This window comes from Oncorhynchus clarkii, chromosome 2 (assembly GCF_045791955.1).
Source record: "Oncorhynchus clarkii lewisi isolate Uvic-CL-2024 chromosome 2, UVic_Ocla_1.0, whole genome shotgun sequence".
Classification (NCBI taxonomy): Eukaryota; Metazoa; Chordata; class Actinopteri; order Salmoniformes; family Salmonidae; genus Oncorhynchus; species Oncorhynchus clarkii.
The window spans coordinates 32681068-32698049 of NC_092148.1; the positions used below are offsets into that span (position 1 = coordinate 32681068).

General features: G+C 49.7%; 1 protein-coding gene across 1 annotated transcript in view; it reads left to right on the plus strand.

Moving 5' to 3' along the window:
* LOC139366926 (zinc finger protein 407-like) overlaps positions 1-16516 on the plus strand; it is a 177541-nt gene extending 161025 nt beyond the window's left edge. Inside the window, 1 exon segment of the mRNA XM_071104684.1 lies at positions 14119-16516. Coding sequence (XP_070960785.1) covers positions 14119-15014 — 896 coding nt within the window. The 3' untranslated portion in view covers positions 15015-16516.
* Positions 16517-16982: the final 466 nt, after the last annotated feature.

A 16982-nucleotide genomic window follows, 5' to 3' on the forward strand; every position in this document is an offset into this window, starting at 1 on the left:
TTCTCTCTCTCTCTTTTCTGTTTCTCTCTCTCTCTCTCTCTCTCTCTCTCTCCTTCACCCTGTCTATCCCTGTCTCTTACCGCTCTCGCTCATCTCTCTTTCTCTACCTTTCTCTCCCTCTCTCTCTCTATCCGTCCCGGCCCGAGGTAAACATATTTTGCAGAAAAGCTGACGGAGAGCTTGTTTTAACAACCCCAAGGTCAGCGAGTCAACGCCTGCACTCGTCACGCCAGCCTGTCTGTGTCTAGCCGCAGACGGCACTGTGGCATCTCCACGGACGATTTATCCTCTACACCTTCAATAATTCAACGGTGCCTCCTCTCCCCTTCTCTACTCTTTCTGCCTACTCCTTTTCCTCACCCTCTTCTGCTCCCCGCTCATCTTCTGCACTCCTCCTCTTCCTCTCCCACGCCTCTCCTACTTCACTCCTCTCCTACTCTCCGCCTCTCCCCTTCCTCTCCTCTCCTGTGCTCTTCCTCTCCGGCTGTGAGTGTTGTTAGAGAGCAGACCTAAATGCCACCGGACCTCAGACCGACCCGCTTCCTCTCCTTCTTCTTAGAAAATTCGTGATGGCCTGGCGCTGAGGGCTGCAGGTTTACGAGAGAACACGCAGTCCGTCATCCAACACTAGCCTGCGCGCGTGTGTGTGTGTGTGCTGTATGTTGCGACCCCTCTGTGTGTTTTCCCGTGCTGCTGTTGACCTGAGTCGATGGGCGGTGACCCCCTGCCTGGCTCCTGCACTCCTCTCTCCCCCCTATTGATTTGATCTGAGGTTTCATAGCCGCGTCACGTGACTTGTATTATTTACCGTTGCCGCTGTGTGTCGGCGCCATCGCCCGGGTTACACATTCGTAGTGAGCGAGCGGCGTTCACTTAGTATTTTTGTACGTGTGAGAAGTCACATGCGGTAGGGTTGCACTCGTGTCCGTTGACATAACCGTCGGAGTGGGAAAAGCTCAAGGTTGTATTTGTAGGAGCCATTGGACTAGGTTAGCCACTACTGTGTTCGTTAGCCACCAAACGGAACGAGAATGGACAGAGACGGGGACGTTTTGAAACGGTGTGCCCTGACGTTTTCATTATACACGGAACAAATGAAGGAACCGGTTTTTGCATTTGTTCCGTAAAAAGTTTTCCCTCCGCTCGATAAGGTGCAGGCTGAAATGGGAGGGGTATCGCCGTCAGTGGTATTCGATTGGATTTGATTGAGTGTGATTTTGAACGTCCCTCATTTCTCGGAGTTGACGGGTTGTTTCCTTCCCCTGAGCCTGTGGTAAACATTGTAATGAGCGTGGATCTCCCACTCGGTCTCTGCCATGCTAGGGCCCAGGTTAAGTGCAGTTGCAGGCTATTATACATCATTAGGGTAAGTAAGACTCAGCCACGGGGAGAAGAGAAATGGAGGCCTGGGACGGTTCATTCCTCATCGGCTGCATGGGGCTGAGGGAGGGACAGGGAGGCAGGAATAAGGCCTGGTATCATACACACTCGCACCATCGGACACTCACACGCAAGCAAATACATGTACACATGCGCACAGACGCGTATGCAGGCGCACACACACACACACACACACACACACACACACACAAATCACTGTGTCAATAAGACACTTTATAGGGGTTAAGGCACCACCGATCACTCCCACACTAGCTAGTCAGTCCGTCAACCAGCCAGCCAGCCAGCCAGCCAGTCAACAACACTACACTCTACGTGGGAAGACAGAGTTGAAACTGGGACTTCTGGGATTTCTTTGTCTTTAGAATTAGTCCCATATCCGAGTAGCAACTTCCAGTTGGGCGTGGACTAGATTTGGGGGGTCAACGGTAGCTTTACTCACCTGGTCTTGCAGAGGAGAAAGCAAACTCAAAAGTGCTAGATAAAGGAGAGAGGGAGAAATACTAATTGTTCTCATTACGGAGGAGCAACTGTAAATCAGTAGAGCTCAAATAGAGGAGAGAGTGGTCTTGAAAGACACTGTAGTTACTGCAACGAGGGCCACTTCCTCCCTCCGCCCGGAATTAAAACCCAAGGCCGGACGGCACAGTGGAACCGATCAGGTTTGAATGCTAATTTCGACAAAGGACAGTTCGATTAATAGATCTGCTCTTCTCTCTGATGAAGGAATTGGGCGCGTTTGAGATTGGAGTTTTAAATGCGATTTAGAGAAGAAAAAAACATGGCGAAAAAGAGGAGATATTTTCCCTCATTTAAAAAAAAGAATTAAAGCCCAGAAAGGCCATTACTAGGAGAGCATATTTTCTACAGGCAATTACGAGGTCAATACATCCTCAACATCCTCCCTTAAAGTTCCCCTACGTATGTTCTGGAATTGTGTTATTTTGTTCAACTTCTTTAATTGGCTCTGTATTGCCTGCGCAGACAGACACACACACACACACACACACACACACACACACACACACACACACACACACACACACACACACACACACACTCGTAGAGATCCAGTAGCTGGGGGAGCAGGGGGAGAGAAGGGCTGGTCTGGCTTGTCTCTCTGGGCTGGGTGACAGCTGTGTGTGAAGTCCTCTGAATCTGCCCACACTGTCATCTGTTCACATGAGATCTACACACACACACACACACACGCACACATGCAAATGCTTGTGAAGTGTGTAAGTGGTTTTGTAAAGCATTCCTTCATTATTGACTGGAGTCCATATCCAAAACCTACAGTACCTTGAAAGGACAGAGATTGAAATTCAGGCGGCAGCAAACTGCAGAAGCGACAAAGTGAGGAGGAGAGTGAGAAGAAGACGAGCTGCGAAAGAGGCAGAGAGGACAGGGTCGAAGAGGAGCGATTTCGCGTGCGCGAGAAAGACAGAGTGAGAACGAAGGAGAGAGTGAGAGAGAGAGAGAGAGAAGGGGGAGGGGGCTGGTTTACATAACACCGGAGATCGTCTTTGGCATGCGTCAGCCGCCGAGAGGCATCAATCACTCCATCTGTGTAAAATCACAAGCTGACTCCGATATTGCTAAATATTTATACTGTCAGATACACACAGGCAGTGCAGATGAAAAGGGCCATTCATTAGGCTTTCTCCAGCCTGTCAGCCTGCAGATGGAGATTAGAGGGAAACCTCCCACCACGGTCGCCTCACGCCGTCTCCCCACCGCTATATTTAGCCCCTTCACCACGATAAATATCTCCGCAATGCCTCTGTTAGGTAAATACGACCAGGGATGATCTGGAGGTAACGTAAACAGAGCGTTGTGTCGTCGAGAGGTAACAACAGGGATGTAGTGCAGCAGGTTTGGGTTTGGTCAGGCCTGTTGCCTTGATTTTGCTAGGCCTTGCTCTACCAAATGTTGTCTGTCTGTCTTTCGGTCCCTGTCTTTATTTGTTTCTCTCCCTTTCTTTCCCTCCTCGCTTTCTCTATCTTCTCTGGTTTAGACATGAAGCAAGCAGCTCATATGTTTTTATTTTATTTAACTAGGCAAGTCAGTTAAGAACAAATTGTTATTTACAATGACGGCCTACTGGGGAACAGTGGGTTAACTGCCTTGTTCAGGGGTGGAACATTTTTTACCTTGTCAGCTCAGGGATTCAATCCAGCAATTTTTCGGTTACTGGCCCAACACACTAACCACTAGGCCACCTGACGCCCCATATTTTTCATTACTCACAGAGGGCTGAATATTTCATCTGTCTGACTATCTGACTTTCAGATCATAGGAGCCTTGTCTGTCTGTCTGTCTGTCTGTCTGTCTCTCTGTCTTTCTCTCTCTCTCTCTCTCTCTCTCTCTCTCTCTCTCTCTCTCTCTCTCTCTCTCTCTCTCTCTCTCTCTCTCTCTCTCTCTCTCTCTCTCTCTCTCTCTCTCTCTCTCTCTCTCTCTCTCTCTCTCTCTCTCTCTCTCTGAAGCAACAAAGAAATATAAACTTTTATGCTTAATTATAGTGGAAATCTCCATGTTGATTAGGGGGGAAAATCTGCTTTATTCTTCCCGACTTCAAATTCATAATGAATCATTAAGTCATGTGAGAGATAGAGAGGGGACACGGGGATGGAGGGAGGAATGGAAAGAGGAGGAGAAAGGGAAAGGCGTGTAATTATCTTCAGAATGTAGACATCACCAGTAAATCCATGGAGCCATCTGACATGGCTAATTAAGGAAGCAATCAAAGGTCCACCTCCCGAGAGTTGGCGAGGTAGAGAGAGGGCGAGGTAGAGAGAGGGAGGTAGAGAGAGGGCGAGGTAGAGAGAGGGAGGTAGAGAGAGGGCGAGGTAGAGAGAGGGTGGTAGAGAGAGGGCGAGGTAGAGAGAGGGAGGTAGAGAGAAAGTGAGGTAGAGAGAAAGCGAGGTAGAGAGAGGGCGAGGTAGAGAAAAAGCGAGGTAGAGAGAGGGCGAGGTAGAGAGAGGGAGGTAGAGAGAGGGAGGTAGAGAGAGGGCGAGGTAGAGAGAGGGCGAGGTAGAGAGAGGGCGAGGTAGAGAGAGAGAGGGAGGTAGAGAGAGGGCGAGGTAGAGAGAGGGCAAGGTAGAGAGAGGGAGGTAGAGAGAGGGGGAGGTAGAGAGAGGGGAGTTAGAGAGAGGGCGAGGTAGAGAGAAAGTGAGGTAGAGAGGGCGAGGTAGAGAGAGGGCGAGGTAGAGAGAGGGCGAGGTAGAGAGAGGGCGAGGTAGAGAGAGGGCGAGAAGGGGAGGTAGAGAGAGGGCGAGGTAGAGAGAGGGCGAGGTAGAGAGAGGGTGAGGTAGAGAGAGGGAGAGGTAGAGAGAGGGAGGTAGAGAGAGGGCGAGGTAGAGAGAGGGAGGTAGAGAGAGGGCGAGGTAGAGAGAGGGTGGTAGAGAGAGGGCGAGGTAGAGAGAGGGCGAGGTAGAGAGAGGGCGAGGTAGAGAGAGGGCGGTAGAGAGAGGGCGAGGTAGAGAGAGGGCAAGGTAGAGAGAGGGAGGTAGAGAGAGGGGGAGGTAGAGAGAGGGGGTAGGTAGAGAGAGGGGAGGTAGAGAGAGGGCGAGTTAGAGAGAGGGCGAGGTAGAGAGAAAGTGAGGTAGAGAGGGCGAGGTAGAGAGAGGGCGAGGTAGAGAGAGGGCGAGGTAGAGAGAGGGCGAGGTAGAGAGAGGGCGAGAAGGGGAGGTAGAGAGAGGGCGAGGTAGAGAGAGGGCGAGGTAGAGAGAGGGCGAGGTAGAGAGAGGGTGAGGTAGAGAGAGGGAGAGGTAGAGAGAGGGAGGTAGAGAGAGGGCGAGGTAGAGAGAGGGAGGTAGAGAGAGGGCGAGGTAGAGAGAGGGTGGTAGAGAGAGGGCGAGGTAGAGAGAGGGAGGTAGAGAGAGGGAGGTAGAGAGAAAGCGAGGTAGAGAGAAAGCGAGGTAGAGAGAGGGCGAGGTAGAGAGAAAGCGAGGTAGAGAGAGGGCGAGGTAGAGCGAGGGAGGTAGAGAGAGGGAGGTAGAGAGAGGGTGAGGTAGAGAGAGGGCGAGGTAGAGAGAGGGCGAGGTAGAGAGAGGGCGAGGTAGAGAGAGAGAGGGAGGTAGAGAGAGGGAAAGGTAGAGAGAGGGAGGTAGAGAGAGGGGGAGGTAGAGAGAGGGGAGGTAGAGAGAGGGGAGGTAGAGAGAGGGCGAGTTAGAGAGAGGGTGAGGTAGAGAGAAAGTGAGGTAGAGAGGGCGTGAGGTAGAGAGGGCGAGGTAGAGAGAGGGCGGGTAGAGAGAGGGAGGTAGAGAGAGGGGGGAGAGAGAGGGCGAGGTAGAGATGGTGAGGTAGAGAAAGGGCGAGGTAGAGAGAGGGCGAGAAGGGGAGGTAGAGAGAGGGCGAGGTAGAGAGAGGGCGAGGTAGAGAGAGGGTGAGGTAGAGAGAGGGAGGTAGAGAGAGGGCGAGGTAGAGAGGGCGAGGTAGAGAGAGGGAGTTAAAGAGAGGGCGAGTTAGATAGAGGGTGAGGTAGAGAGAGGGTGAGTTAGAGAGAGGGCGAGTTAGAGAGAGGGAGGATAGAGAGAAGGCGAGTTATAGAAAGGGCGAGGTAGAGAGAGGGAGGTAGAGAGATGGCGAGGTAGAGAGAGGGCGAGGTAGAGAGAGGGCGAGTTAGAGAGAGGGTGAGGTAGAGAGAGGTAGAGAGAGGGTGAGGTAGAGAGAGGGAGGTAGAGAGAGGGTGAGTTAGAGAGAGGGAGAGTGAGAGAGAGAGAGAGGGAGGTGTAATGGGGAGAGTGAGAGAGAGAGAGAGGGAGGTGTAATGGGGAGAGTGAGAGAGAGGGAGGTTTAATGGGGAGAGTGAGAGAGAGGGAGGTGTAATGGGGAGAGTGAGAGAGAGAGAGGTGTAATGGAGAGACTGAGAGAGAGAGAGGTGTAATGGGGAGAGTGAGAGAGAGAGGGTTAATGGGGAGATTGAGAGAGAGAGGTGTAATGGGGAGAGAGAGAGAGAGAGGTGTAATGGGGAGAGTGAGAGAGAGGTGTAATGGGAAGAGTGAGAGAGAGAGGTGTAATGGGGAAAGAGAGAGAGAGGTGTAATGGGGAGAGTGAGAGAGAGAGGGAGGTGTAATGGGGAGAGTGAGAGAGAGAGAGGTGTAATGGGGAGAGAGAGAGAGAGAGAGAGAGAGAGAGGTGTAATGGGGAGAGAGAGAGAGAGAGAGAGGTGTAATGGGGAGAGTGAGAGAGAGGGGAGGTGTAATGGGGAGAGTGAGAGAGAGAGGTGTAATGGGGAGAGAGAGAGAGAGAGATAGGTGTAATGGGGAGAGTGAGAGAGCGAGAGGTGTAATGGGGAGAGTGAGAGAATGGTAGGAAGGAGAGTGGAGGAGTGACTGAAGCAGTCTGTTCTGTTGGGCTCTTTGTGATGATTCCATGTGTCAGTCCTCTGAGCGGAGCCTCATGCAGGCCTCACTAACCTCAGCTCCTTTATCAAGCTTTCGATCTGACGCTAACTATCACAGATATTGTGCCCCAGTGGAAGTGTGTGTGTGTATGTGTGTGCGTGCGTGCGTGCTTTCTCAGCGGTGCTCTGTAAGAGAACCCATGGTGACTTATGGGGCACATGTATAATGTAACGGCAACTCTGCTAGAAAGCAGATTGGGCCATGGTGGTAATTCACCCAAGAGTTAGTTAAATGTGTGTGTGTCTGTGATTCCTCAGAACGAATCATCCAGTCCTCTTCCAATTTCTGGGTGGTCAGGAAGGTCAATGAGACAAAGGGTCAGACACCCCCCCCCCCCCCCCCCACCCTCACACACATTCTCGCCACCCTCCGTCCCCTGGTGGCAAAGGCGTGGGTGACTAGGGGGTCAGCCAGTCTTGGCCAGGGGAGAGTCAGCAGAAAAGGAGCTGAGGGGAGAGAGAGGATTGCAGGGAGGAGAGAGACGAGTGCAGGGAGGAGAGAGATGATTGCAGGGGGGAGAGAGAGGAGTGCAGGGGGGAGAGAGAGGATTGCAGGGAGGAGAGAGAGGAGTGCAGGGAGGAGAGAGAGGAGTGCAGGGAGGAGAGAGAGGAGTGCAGGGAGGAGAGAGAGGAGTGCAGGGAGGAGAGAGAGGAGTGCAGGGAGGAGAGAGAGGATTGCAGGGAGGAGAGAGAGGAGTGCAGGGAGGAGAGAGACGAGTGCAGGGAGGAGATAGAGGAGTGCAGGGGGGAGAGAGAGGATTGCAGGGAGGAGAGAGAGGAGTGCAGGGAGGAGAGAGACGAGTGCAGGGAGGAGAGAGACGAGTGCAGGGAGGAGAGAGAGGAGAGAGAGGATTACAGGGAGGAGAGATAGTATTGCAGGGAGGAGAGAGAGGATTGCAGGGAGGAGACAGAGGAGTGCAGGGAGGAGAGAGAGGATTGCAGGGAGGAGAGAGAGGAGTGCAGGGAGGAGAGAGAGGAGTGCAGGGAGGAGAGAGACGAGTGCAGGGAGGAGAGAGGGGAGAGAGAGGATTACAGGGAGGAGAGAGAGAGGATTACAGGGAGGAGAGATAGTATTGCAGGGAGGAGAGAGAGGATTGCATGGAGGAGAGAGAGGAGTGCAGGGAGGAGAGAGAGGATTGCAGGGAGGAGAGAGAGGAGTGCAGGGAGGAGAGAGAGAGGATTACAGGGAGGAGAGAGAGGAGTGCAGGGAGGAGAGATAGGGTTGCAGGGAGGAGAGAGAGGAGTGCAGGGAGGAGAGAGAGGAGTGCAGGGAGGAGAGAGAGGAGTGCAGGGAGGAGAGAGAGGAGTGCAGGGAGGAGAGAGAGGATTGCAGGGAGGAGATAGAGGATTGCAGGGAGGAGAGAGAGGAGTGCAGGGAGGAGAGAGGAGTGCAGGGAGGAGAGAGAGGATTGCAGGGAGGAGAGAGAGGAGTGCAGGGAGGAGAGAGAGGAGTGCAGGGAGGAGAGAGAGGAGTGCAGGGAGGAGACAGAGGAGTGCAGGGAGGAGAGAGAGGAGTGCAGGGAGGAGAGAGAGGATTGCAGGGAGGAGAGAGAGGATTGCAGGGAGGAGAGAGAGGAGTGCAGGGAGGAGAGAGAGGAGTGCAGGGAGGAGAGAGAGGATTGCAGGGAGGAGAGAGAGGAATGCAGGGAGGAGAGAGAGGAGTGCAGGGAGGAGAGAGAGGATTACAGGGAGGAGAGAGAGGAATGCAGGGAGGAGAGAGAGGATTGCAGGGAGGAGAGAGAGGAGTGCAGGGAGGAGAGAGAGGAGTGCAGGGAAGAGAGAGAGGAGTGCAGGGAGGAGAGAGAGGATTACAGGGAGGAGAGAGAGGATTACAGGGAGGAGAGAGAGGAGTGCAGGGAGGAGAGAGAGGATTGCAGGGAGGAGAGAGAGGAGTGCAGGGAGGAGAGAGAGGAGTGCAGGGAGGAGAGAGAGGATTACAGGGAGGAGAGAGAGGATTACAGGGAGGAGAGAGAGGAGTGCAGGGAGGAGAGAGAGGAGTGCAGGGAGGAGAGAGAGGATTGCAGGGAGGAGAGAGAGGAGTGCAGGGAGGAGAGAGAGGAGTGCAGGGAGGAGAGAGAGGATTGCAGGGAGGAGAGAGAGGATTGCAGGGAGGAGAGAGAGGATTACAGGGAGGAGAGAGAGGAGTGCAGGGAGGAGATAGGAGGATAGTGACCTGGCTGTATGCGTTGTGGGTGACCAACACTGTACCAAACCCTGGTTGTATGCCTTCTTCCTTTGACTGGCAGCCCTATGCCCTAATTATATGTTAAATGAATGATTTAAACCCATTGATTCTTGAAGAATAGAATTTATGTGCCTCTCTTGAGCAACATGTTGAATATACGGTTGACCTAGAAAGATCAGTGTGCCCTTGTATGGCTGTTTGTCCTTGGGGTGTGCACTGTTCTGTGTCTCCGCCCTTCTCTCTCCTCCTTATCCTTCTCTCATCTTTCTCCCCTCCTTATCCGTCTGTCCCCCTAGTGTCAATCTCGTCCTGGTGTAATTGCTTGTTTTTTTGGTCACCAGGCCAGTCCTCCCTCCCTCTCCCTCTCTCTCTCTCTCTCTCTCTCTCTCTCTCTCTCTCTCTGTCTCTGTCTCTGTCTCTGTCTCTCTCTCTCTCTCTCTCTCTCTCTCTCTCTCTCTCTCTCTCTGTCTCTCTCTCTCTGTCTCTGTCTCTCTCTCTGTCTCTCTCTCTCTCTCTCTCTCTCTCTGTCTCTCTGTCTCTCTCTCTCTCTCTCTGTCTCTCTCTCTCTGTCTCTGTCTCTCTCTCTCTCTCTCTCTCTCTCTCTCTCTCTCTCTCTCTGTCTCTCTCGCTGTCTCTCTCTCTGTCTCTCTCTCTCTGTCTCTCTTTCTCTCTCTCTCTCTGTCTCTCTCGCTGTCTCTCTCTCTGTCTCTCTCTCTCTGTCTCTCTTTCTCTCTCTCTCTCTCTGTCTCTCTCGCTGTCTCTCTCTCTGTCTCTCTCTCTCTCTCTCTCTCTCTCTCTCTCTCCCCTCTCCCTGGCTTTGATTCATAGAGCTTGTAAAGCTGACAGTGGTCCCTCTCAGTCCCTTTCAGCTGGAACAAAGCAGGTGACAAGAACACCTCCCTCGACGGCTGACCTGTTGGTCCCCGCTCCGCCTCTCCTTGCCTGGGCTTGGAGGGGGGGGGGAGTGGGTCTACTTTCGAGCATGTAGCCTGTTCCTTGTAGTGGGGGGGGGCGTCCTTCTGCTAACCCTCCCCCCTAACCTAACCTCCCATGTCCCCCCCCCCCCCCCCAGCCCATCCTTGGTGACCTGGATACATGCTTTCTCTGACACTTGAACTACTTAGCTGTGTCACCTTCAACGCCCCGACAGCACCTCGGGCGCCCATCCTGCTTGTGCATCAGCTGTACAACGGCCTCACAAAATAGAATTGCCTTTAAATTGTTTAAACTTGGGTCAAACATTTCGGGTAGCCTTCCACAAGCTTCCCACAATAAGTTGGGTGAATTTTGGCCCATTCCTCCTGACAGAGCTGGTGTAACTGAGTCAGGTTTGTAGGCCTCCTTGCTCGCACACGGTTTTTCAGTTCTGCCCTCACATTTTCTATAGGATTGAGGTCAGAGCTTTGCGATGGCCACTCCAATACCTTGACTTTGTTGCCCTTAAGCCATCTTTGGAAGTATGCTTGGGGTCATTGTCCATTTAGAAGACCCATTTGCGACCAAACTTTAACTTCCTGACTGATGTCTTGAGATGTTGCTTCAACATATCCACATATTATCATGGGGCAGGAAAATGATCTATTTTGTGAAGTGCACCCGTCCCTCCTGAAGCAAAGCACCCCCACAACATGATGCTGCCACCCCTGTGCTTCACGGTTGGGATGGTGTTCTTTGGCTTGCAAGCCTCCCCCTTTTTCCTCCAAACATAACGACGGTCATTATGGCCAAACAGTTGTATTTTTGTTTCATCAGACCAGTGGACATTTCTCCAAAAAGTACGATCTTTGTCCCCATGTGCAGTTGGAAACCGTAGTCGTTTTTTTTTATGGCGGTTTTGGAGCTGTGGCTTCTTCCTTGCTGAGTGACCTTTCAGGTTATGTCGATATAGGACTTGTTTTACTGTGGATATAGATACTTTTGTACCTGTTTCCTCCAGAATCTTCACAAGGTCCTTTGCTGTTGTTCTGGGATTGATTTGCACTGTTCGCACCAAAGTACGTTCATCTCTAGGAGACAGAACGTGTCTCCTTCCTGAGCGGTATGACGGCTGTGTGGTCCCATGGTGTTTATACTTGCGTACTTTTGTTTGTACAGATGAACGTGGTACCTTCAGGCATTTGGAAATTGCTCTCTAGGATGAACCAGACTTGTGGAGGTCTACAATTTTTGGCTGATTTCAGGGAGGAGAGAGACGATTTTTGGCTGCATTCTTTTGATTTTCCCATGATGTCAAGCAAAGAGGCACTGAGTTTGAAGGTAGGCCTTGAAAAACATCCACAGGTACACCTCCAATTGACTCAAATTATGTCAATTAGCCTTTCAGAAGCTTCTAAAGCCATGACATCATTTTATGGAATTTTCCAAGCTGTTTAAAGGCACAGTCAACTTAGTGTATGTAAACTTCTGACCACTGGACTTGTGATACAGTGAATTATAAGTGACATAATCTGTAAACAATTGTTGGAAAAATGACTTGTGTCATGCACAAAGTAGATGTCCTAACCGACTTGCCAAAACTATAGTTTGTTAACAAGAAATGTGTGTAGTGGTTGAACAACGAGTTTTAATGACTCCAACCTAAGTGTATGCAAACTTTTGACTTCAACTGTAGCTGCATCTGTAGTGTACACTACATTGACGACTCCAAGCTGTTGGTTGCATGGTAATGAGGTAGGCTAAAGGCGTTTGCATGCTTCCCAGCCAAAACAGTTTCTGGACAGGTATTATGACAACATTTTGTGACGGTTTTGATCGTTTTGGACTTCGGCTTCGATTTTTTCAGCTGTTCGGGCGCCCACAAGTCGGTGATTGGTCAACAGTGGAAATTCTTCCCTGCAGTGCCTGTTGTGATTCAGCGAGTGACGACTCCACTTGAGACATACTGCACCAAACAGTACATAGTCAGATGTAAAATTGCGAGACTAAGATCTCTTCGGCAAAACATTTCAAAAGGAATGCCAGATATTTTTTTATGATCTTAGATTAATTCTGACTATTTTGAGGAAGTGTATACCGCCTACGGTATCTCAAAATGGACAAACAGTACAATTTTCTCGTTTTTCAAGGTCTTTAAGTATGCAAGCACACTGGCTGTGTATGTGTGTCTGTCTGACTGACTGACTGTCGTTTTGTCCGTCTGCATTCTCCTGTGTCTCTGACACTATAATTCTCGTATTCTTTATTCTCTTCCCATTCCATCTCTGTTGTGGCTTTTCCCTCGTTCTCTGTAGGGAGGCCACTCTCATCTGGAGAAACGGCATCAGAGCCTCCCTTCAATAGCTCCCCTTCCTTCTTTTTATCTTATTCTCGCCCGAGCCTCCATCTTGTTTGGCATCACTTCAAATAATGCAGTGTGCTTTTCTCTGTCCTCACGGCTCGCTGGTTAAAGGAATCAGTCACTCAGAACACTCAAAACACATATTAAAACACGCATCAGCCTCTCGCCGGGGCCAAATCACGCTGTTCAAATGTTGTTCTTCCACCGGGAGTGCGGGGACAAGTGAAGAGATGGGATGTGCAACATTAACTTGATTCGCGGCGGCGGCGGCGACTGAGTGACACCCCATAAACCTCAGCGGGCAGGCAGGTTGCTGCTAGGCCCGGCAGACAGCACCCCGCGGATAATGTGACACACGCTAGCGATGCCTCCTATATGCCACACACACACACACACGTACACATACTCGTTTTATGGTCATGTATAAAACATCACAGCATTGAGTTATTGTCCTCTCCGGTTGGCCTCTTGGCTCTTAGCAGTTGAGCGTTGGCATAACCCGGTAGCATTATAGCGGTGGCTAGTGGGTCTCTGTAACTTCTGCTGTACTAAATGTCATCTCCCATCCAGAGGGACAGGCGTCCTAGTTGTCACAGCACTTGTTCTATAGACTGTCCATAGACTGACCGTGGTGTTTCCGACTGAAGTATTCATGACTATGTGTTCACTCTGAATTATGGAGACTTGGTTTCCTGTCGTGTCATTATACTTCTCACGGAAGTTGAATGTTAGTTTCTATTGCGAGGAGGCCTGCCGACCGTGTACTTCAGGAGATTAGTATACATTAAATACATTACGCGATCCATCCAGAGAGAGAGGGAAATGGAAGGACAGGAGAGAGAGGGGAAGAGAGATGAGAGACACAGACAGAACGGGACAGAGAAAGACATGGAAAAAGGGAAACAGTGGTAGGATATAGGGTCGACTCTGATAAACGAAGAGGCCTTCTCAAGGAGTGGGCAACTGATGCAGCTCTCCTCTTCTCCTCTGTCCGGAATGAAACCGGCATCGCTCGGCCACAGTCATCTACACTTATAGTTCACTCTGATGTTACGTGTCATTCATGGGGAACGCACAAAGTATCGCCCCCCCACGAGTGAGTGTCTCCTTTTCCTGTTCCTCTCCAAATCCTTTTTCTCTGGATAGATTGTGCACGTCTGAATCCTCTGAGCTGCTCTCAGCCTTAAACAATGCCATTTCTAACACCGTTCCCATCGCCTTGGCAACTCCATAGCAACCTGTGGTCTGCCAGGGCATGGTGTGGATCAATTAGCACCATCTGATGTCTCACCACTTCTTGTCGCCCATTGTAGTATCTTGATATTCTCTTATTTGTGTATTTACTTTTTTTATTTTTACAAATATTGCGCGCTAGATTATTTTTCATATGAAGTTAATGGAGTATTTCGATATATATTTTTTATGTTATGCTCTGCTATTACATAAACTTTGCCAGTGCCCTGCAGAACTTGATTTAAAAATGAATAAAGAAACAATAGAGAGACAACATGTCCCTGGCCAATAGAATAAATGGACATTAAAAAGAAAGGAGGACCAAGGCACTCTTTATAAAATGTATAGAAATGCCTTTATTTGTAAACAAAAATGTCTAAATCTGACGTGTTTTGGTGTTCTTTTGAACAAAGCATTTTCCCATCAACCCTGATTGAAGACACGAGGGCATGGTTACAGAATAGTTAATAGTCATTTTTCTACAAGAATAAATGGTAACTGGTGCTATAAGTATAGTCCTAATTACTCAAATGTCCATTGACAGAATGTTATCAAAACCCAATGCACTTCATACTGCTTTGCCATTAACACTGCTCCATATCTCTGTGTTTTTCCCAGGTATCGTGTCCAAGTCGTTCGAGTGTCGTCTAAAGGGCCAGGGAGCCACGTTCGTGGAGGTTGACACAGCGTTTGACGGGGCCTTCCCGGTGCGGAGGGTGGGCTCCATGGAGGGGCTGGAGGGCCAGGAGAGTGTCCAGCAGGTGATTATCATCCAGGGTTACGGCGATGGGGAGATGGCCTTCGACCAGGCCCTGGAAGAGTCAGCCGCTGCCACCCTGCGGGACCTGGCCATGGCGGGCCAGGTGGCCGAGGTGCTCCACATCACCGAGGATGGCCAGGTCATCTCCTCAGGGAGGGAGGTGTCTGCAGGCGGGGCACATCACCTGGCCGGAGGCACCACCCAGTACGTCTTGCTGGAGTCCGGCGGGTCTGCAGCCGGAGGTGGAGGTCACGGGGGAAGGGCGATGCACCACCACATGGTGTCGGAGTCATCCACGGCTCTGGATGCCCTCCTCAGTGCCGTCAGCGAGATGGGCCAGCAGGAAGAAGACAGCCAAGAGGTCATGACCCAGGAAGTTGTGTCAGAGGTCATGGAGCGAGTGGAGGAGGAGGAGATGGAGGTGGAGGTGAAGACGGAGGAGGAGGTGTGCGAGGAGCAGCAGGTGCAGGAGGAGCAGGTGGTCCAGGAGGTGCTGCAGTTTGCAGCCAGCCAGCTGATGATGAAGGACGGGCTGACCCAGGTGATCGTCAACGATGAGGGGACCCACTATATCGTGACAGAGCTGGATGATAACACCCTCCAGGTGGAGGGGACCATGTACACCCAGCACCAGGGAGGGGAGGACGACCAGCAGAGTGAGGGCGTTTCAGAGGGCCAGGCTGGGGAGAGGATGGTTTACTACCTGGATGGAGCTCCACACAACGTGGTTCTAGAGAAGGTGGAGGTGGACTAGTCAGTGACTGTGGCAAGTTTCCTTGATTCCTCGAGTCCTCTCTCCTCACCTCCTTCTCAAAAGCAGTTGGATAAGAAGTTATAGGGGAGTGACCTCTGACCTTTTCATCCATTGGGTTTTGAGAAGGAGGAGAGAGGATGCAAGAAATCAAGGAAATGCAATTGAGACTCTCCCTGTGTGATGAACAAATGTCCAGCTTAAAGCCCTTAAGAGTCTTTCTCTGTCTCTTTCATGGAAAATGTCATTCTTTTTTTTACATAGCTTTATCTCCATTTTGTAACGATTTACTCAGGATAACCTTGACATCTATGGAGTTATAGTGAGGGGCGAAGTTTATTGCTAACATTATTTAACATACGCATAATTTTACAGCCAATGCCAGAATTACCACTTGTTTTTGGAGTCATGACTGGAAATACATAGGCTATTTTCACATGGTTCTATTTTTTGAAATGTGTTCAATTACAAAAATAATCATTTTAAGATTACATTTCCAGCAGGACATTTTCCCATTACCTAGAAAGACTTACAATCTTGAAGTTGCATGGTTTGGTTTTATTGAAAGTTAGAGAATAATAACAGCTTTATTTTCAAGGACATTTTCACCCCCAAAAATGATATTTTGGTATTTGTTTAATTAGTCCATTATTGATACAGTCCCACAAGGTTTTGCATGTCATCAATCACTTTTTGAAGATATATAACTTTCGAAATATAGAAATACAGCCGGTGTGATGCATTTTGCGTCATGATGCAAAATGCAGCATCATGTGGTGTCAAATGCAGCATCATGTGGTGTAAAATGCAGCATCGTGTGGTGTAAAATGCAGCATCATGTGGTGTAAAATGCATCATCATGTGGTGTAAAATGCATCATACCTGCTGTACTTCTGTATTTTGAAAGTTACATCTCTTGAAGACTTGATTGCGGACATGCAAAACATTTCTGTACTATATCAACAATGGACTAATAAAACAAATACCAAAATATCGTTTTTTGGGTGGAGTTTTCCTTTAAGTAGTGAATTAATTTGCAATTAAAAATGTAAATCTTATTTTTTTGCTCATTTAAAAAGGTACATTAATAGGTCATGTTTTGATAAGACCGGCTATTACAACTTACCTTGCTGAATCTAGGACCAATAGTATTTTGGACATCGAAAATATCCAGGAGGCTGATTGGTCTAAATCCAGGGGCAGTCCAATGATTGGCTTTTCTTTCAGCAATTGCTCAATATGGTCAGGATGCTGATTGGTCTGAATCCATGGGCAGTCCATCTGTTTTTCAGGATGTTCTCAAAATGGCACGGTGCTGAGTTTCTGATAATCATAATTCAATTCAAGTTGACAAGTATTTTTTTTTTCATTGGCTTTACTGCTCTCAGTCAATGTAAATATATGTTTCTGTAAATGAAATTGTAATGATACTGGCATTTGAGTAATGACAATAAAGCTCAATCTTCATTTGGAGGGGTGTTAGTTCACCTCTTCTTTGACAGTGATACAATCTCTATTCACATCAACCACATGAACTTACATGCATCAACTGGCATAGGAGCTTCGACCAAGTGTGTTTCCAATCACCATCATCATGATCATCACCATTGTCATTATCACCATCATCATGACCACCATCATCCTAATCATAATCCGCCTTTCCCTCGGTCAGCCCACTATTCTCTCCCTCCATTGTGTTGAACAGAACACTCACATTCTTTCTCCTTACAGTATTCAAGAGCTGGAAGAGGGAATCAATATTCACTTAGGGCCGTAGTACAGCCTCGGCTCTGATTGAGTGAGTGGGAGCCCAGCATGACGGCTATGAACACAATGCCGAAGACTGGCTTTCACACAGGGGCCATCAGGAGATCATCCCTTTAATGTAACACACAGCCAGGTGTGTGTGTGGAGAGAGAGAGAGAGAGAGAGAGAGAGAGAGAGAGAGAGAGAGATGTGGGCTGGCTGAGA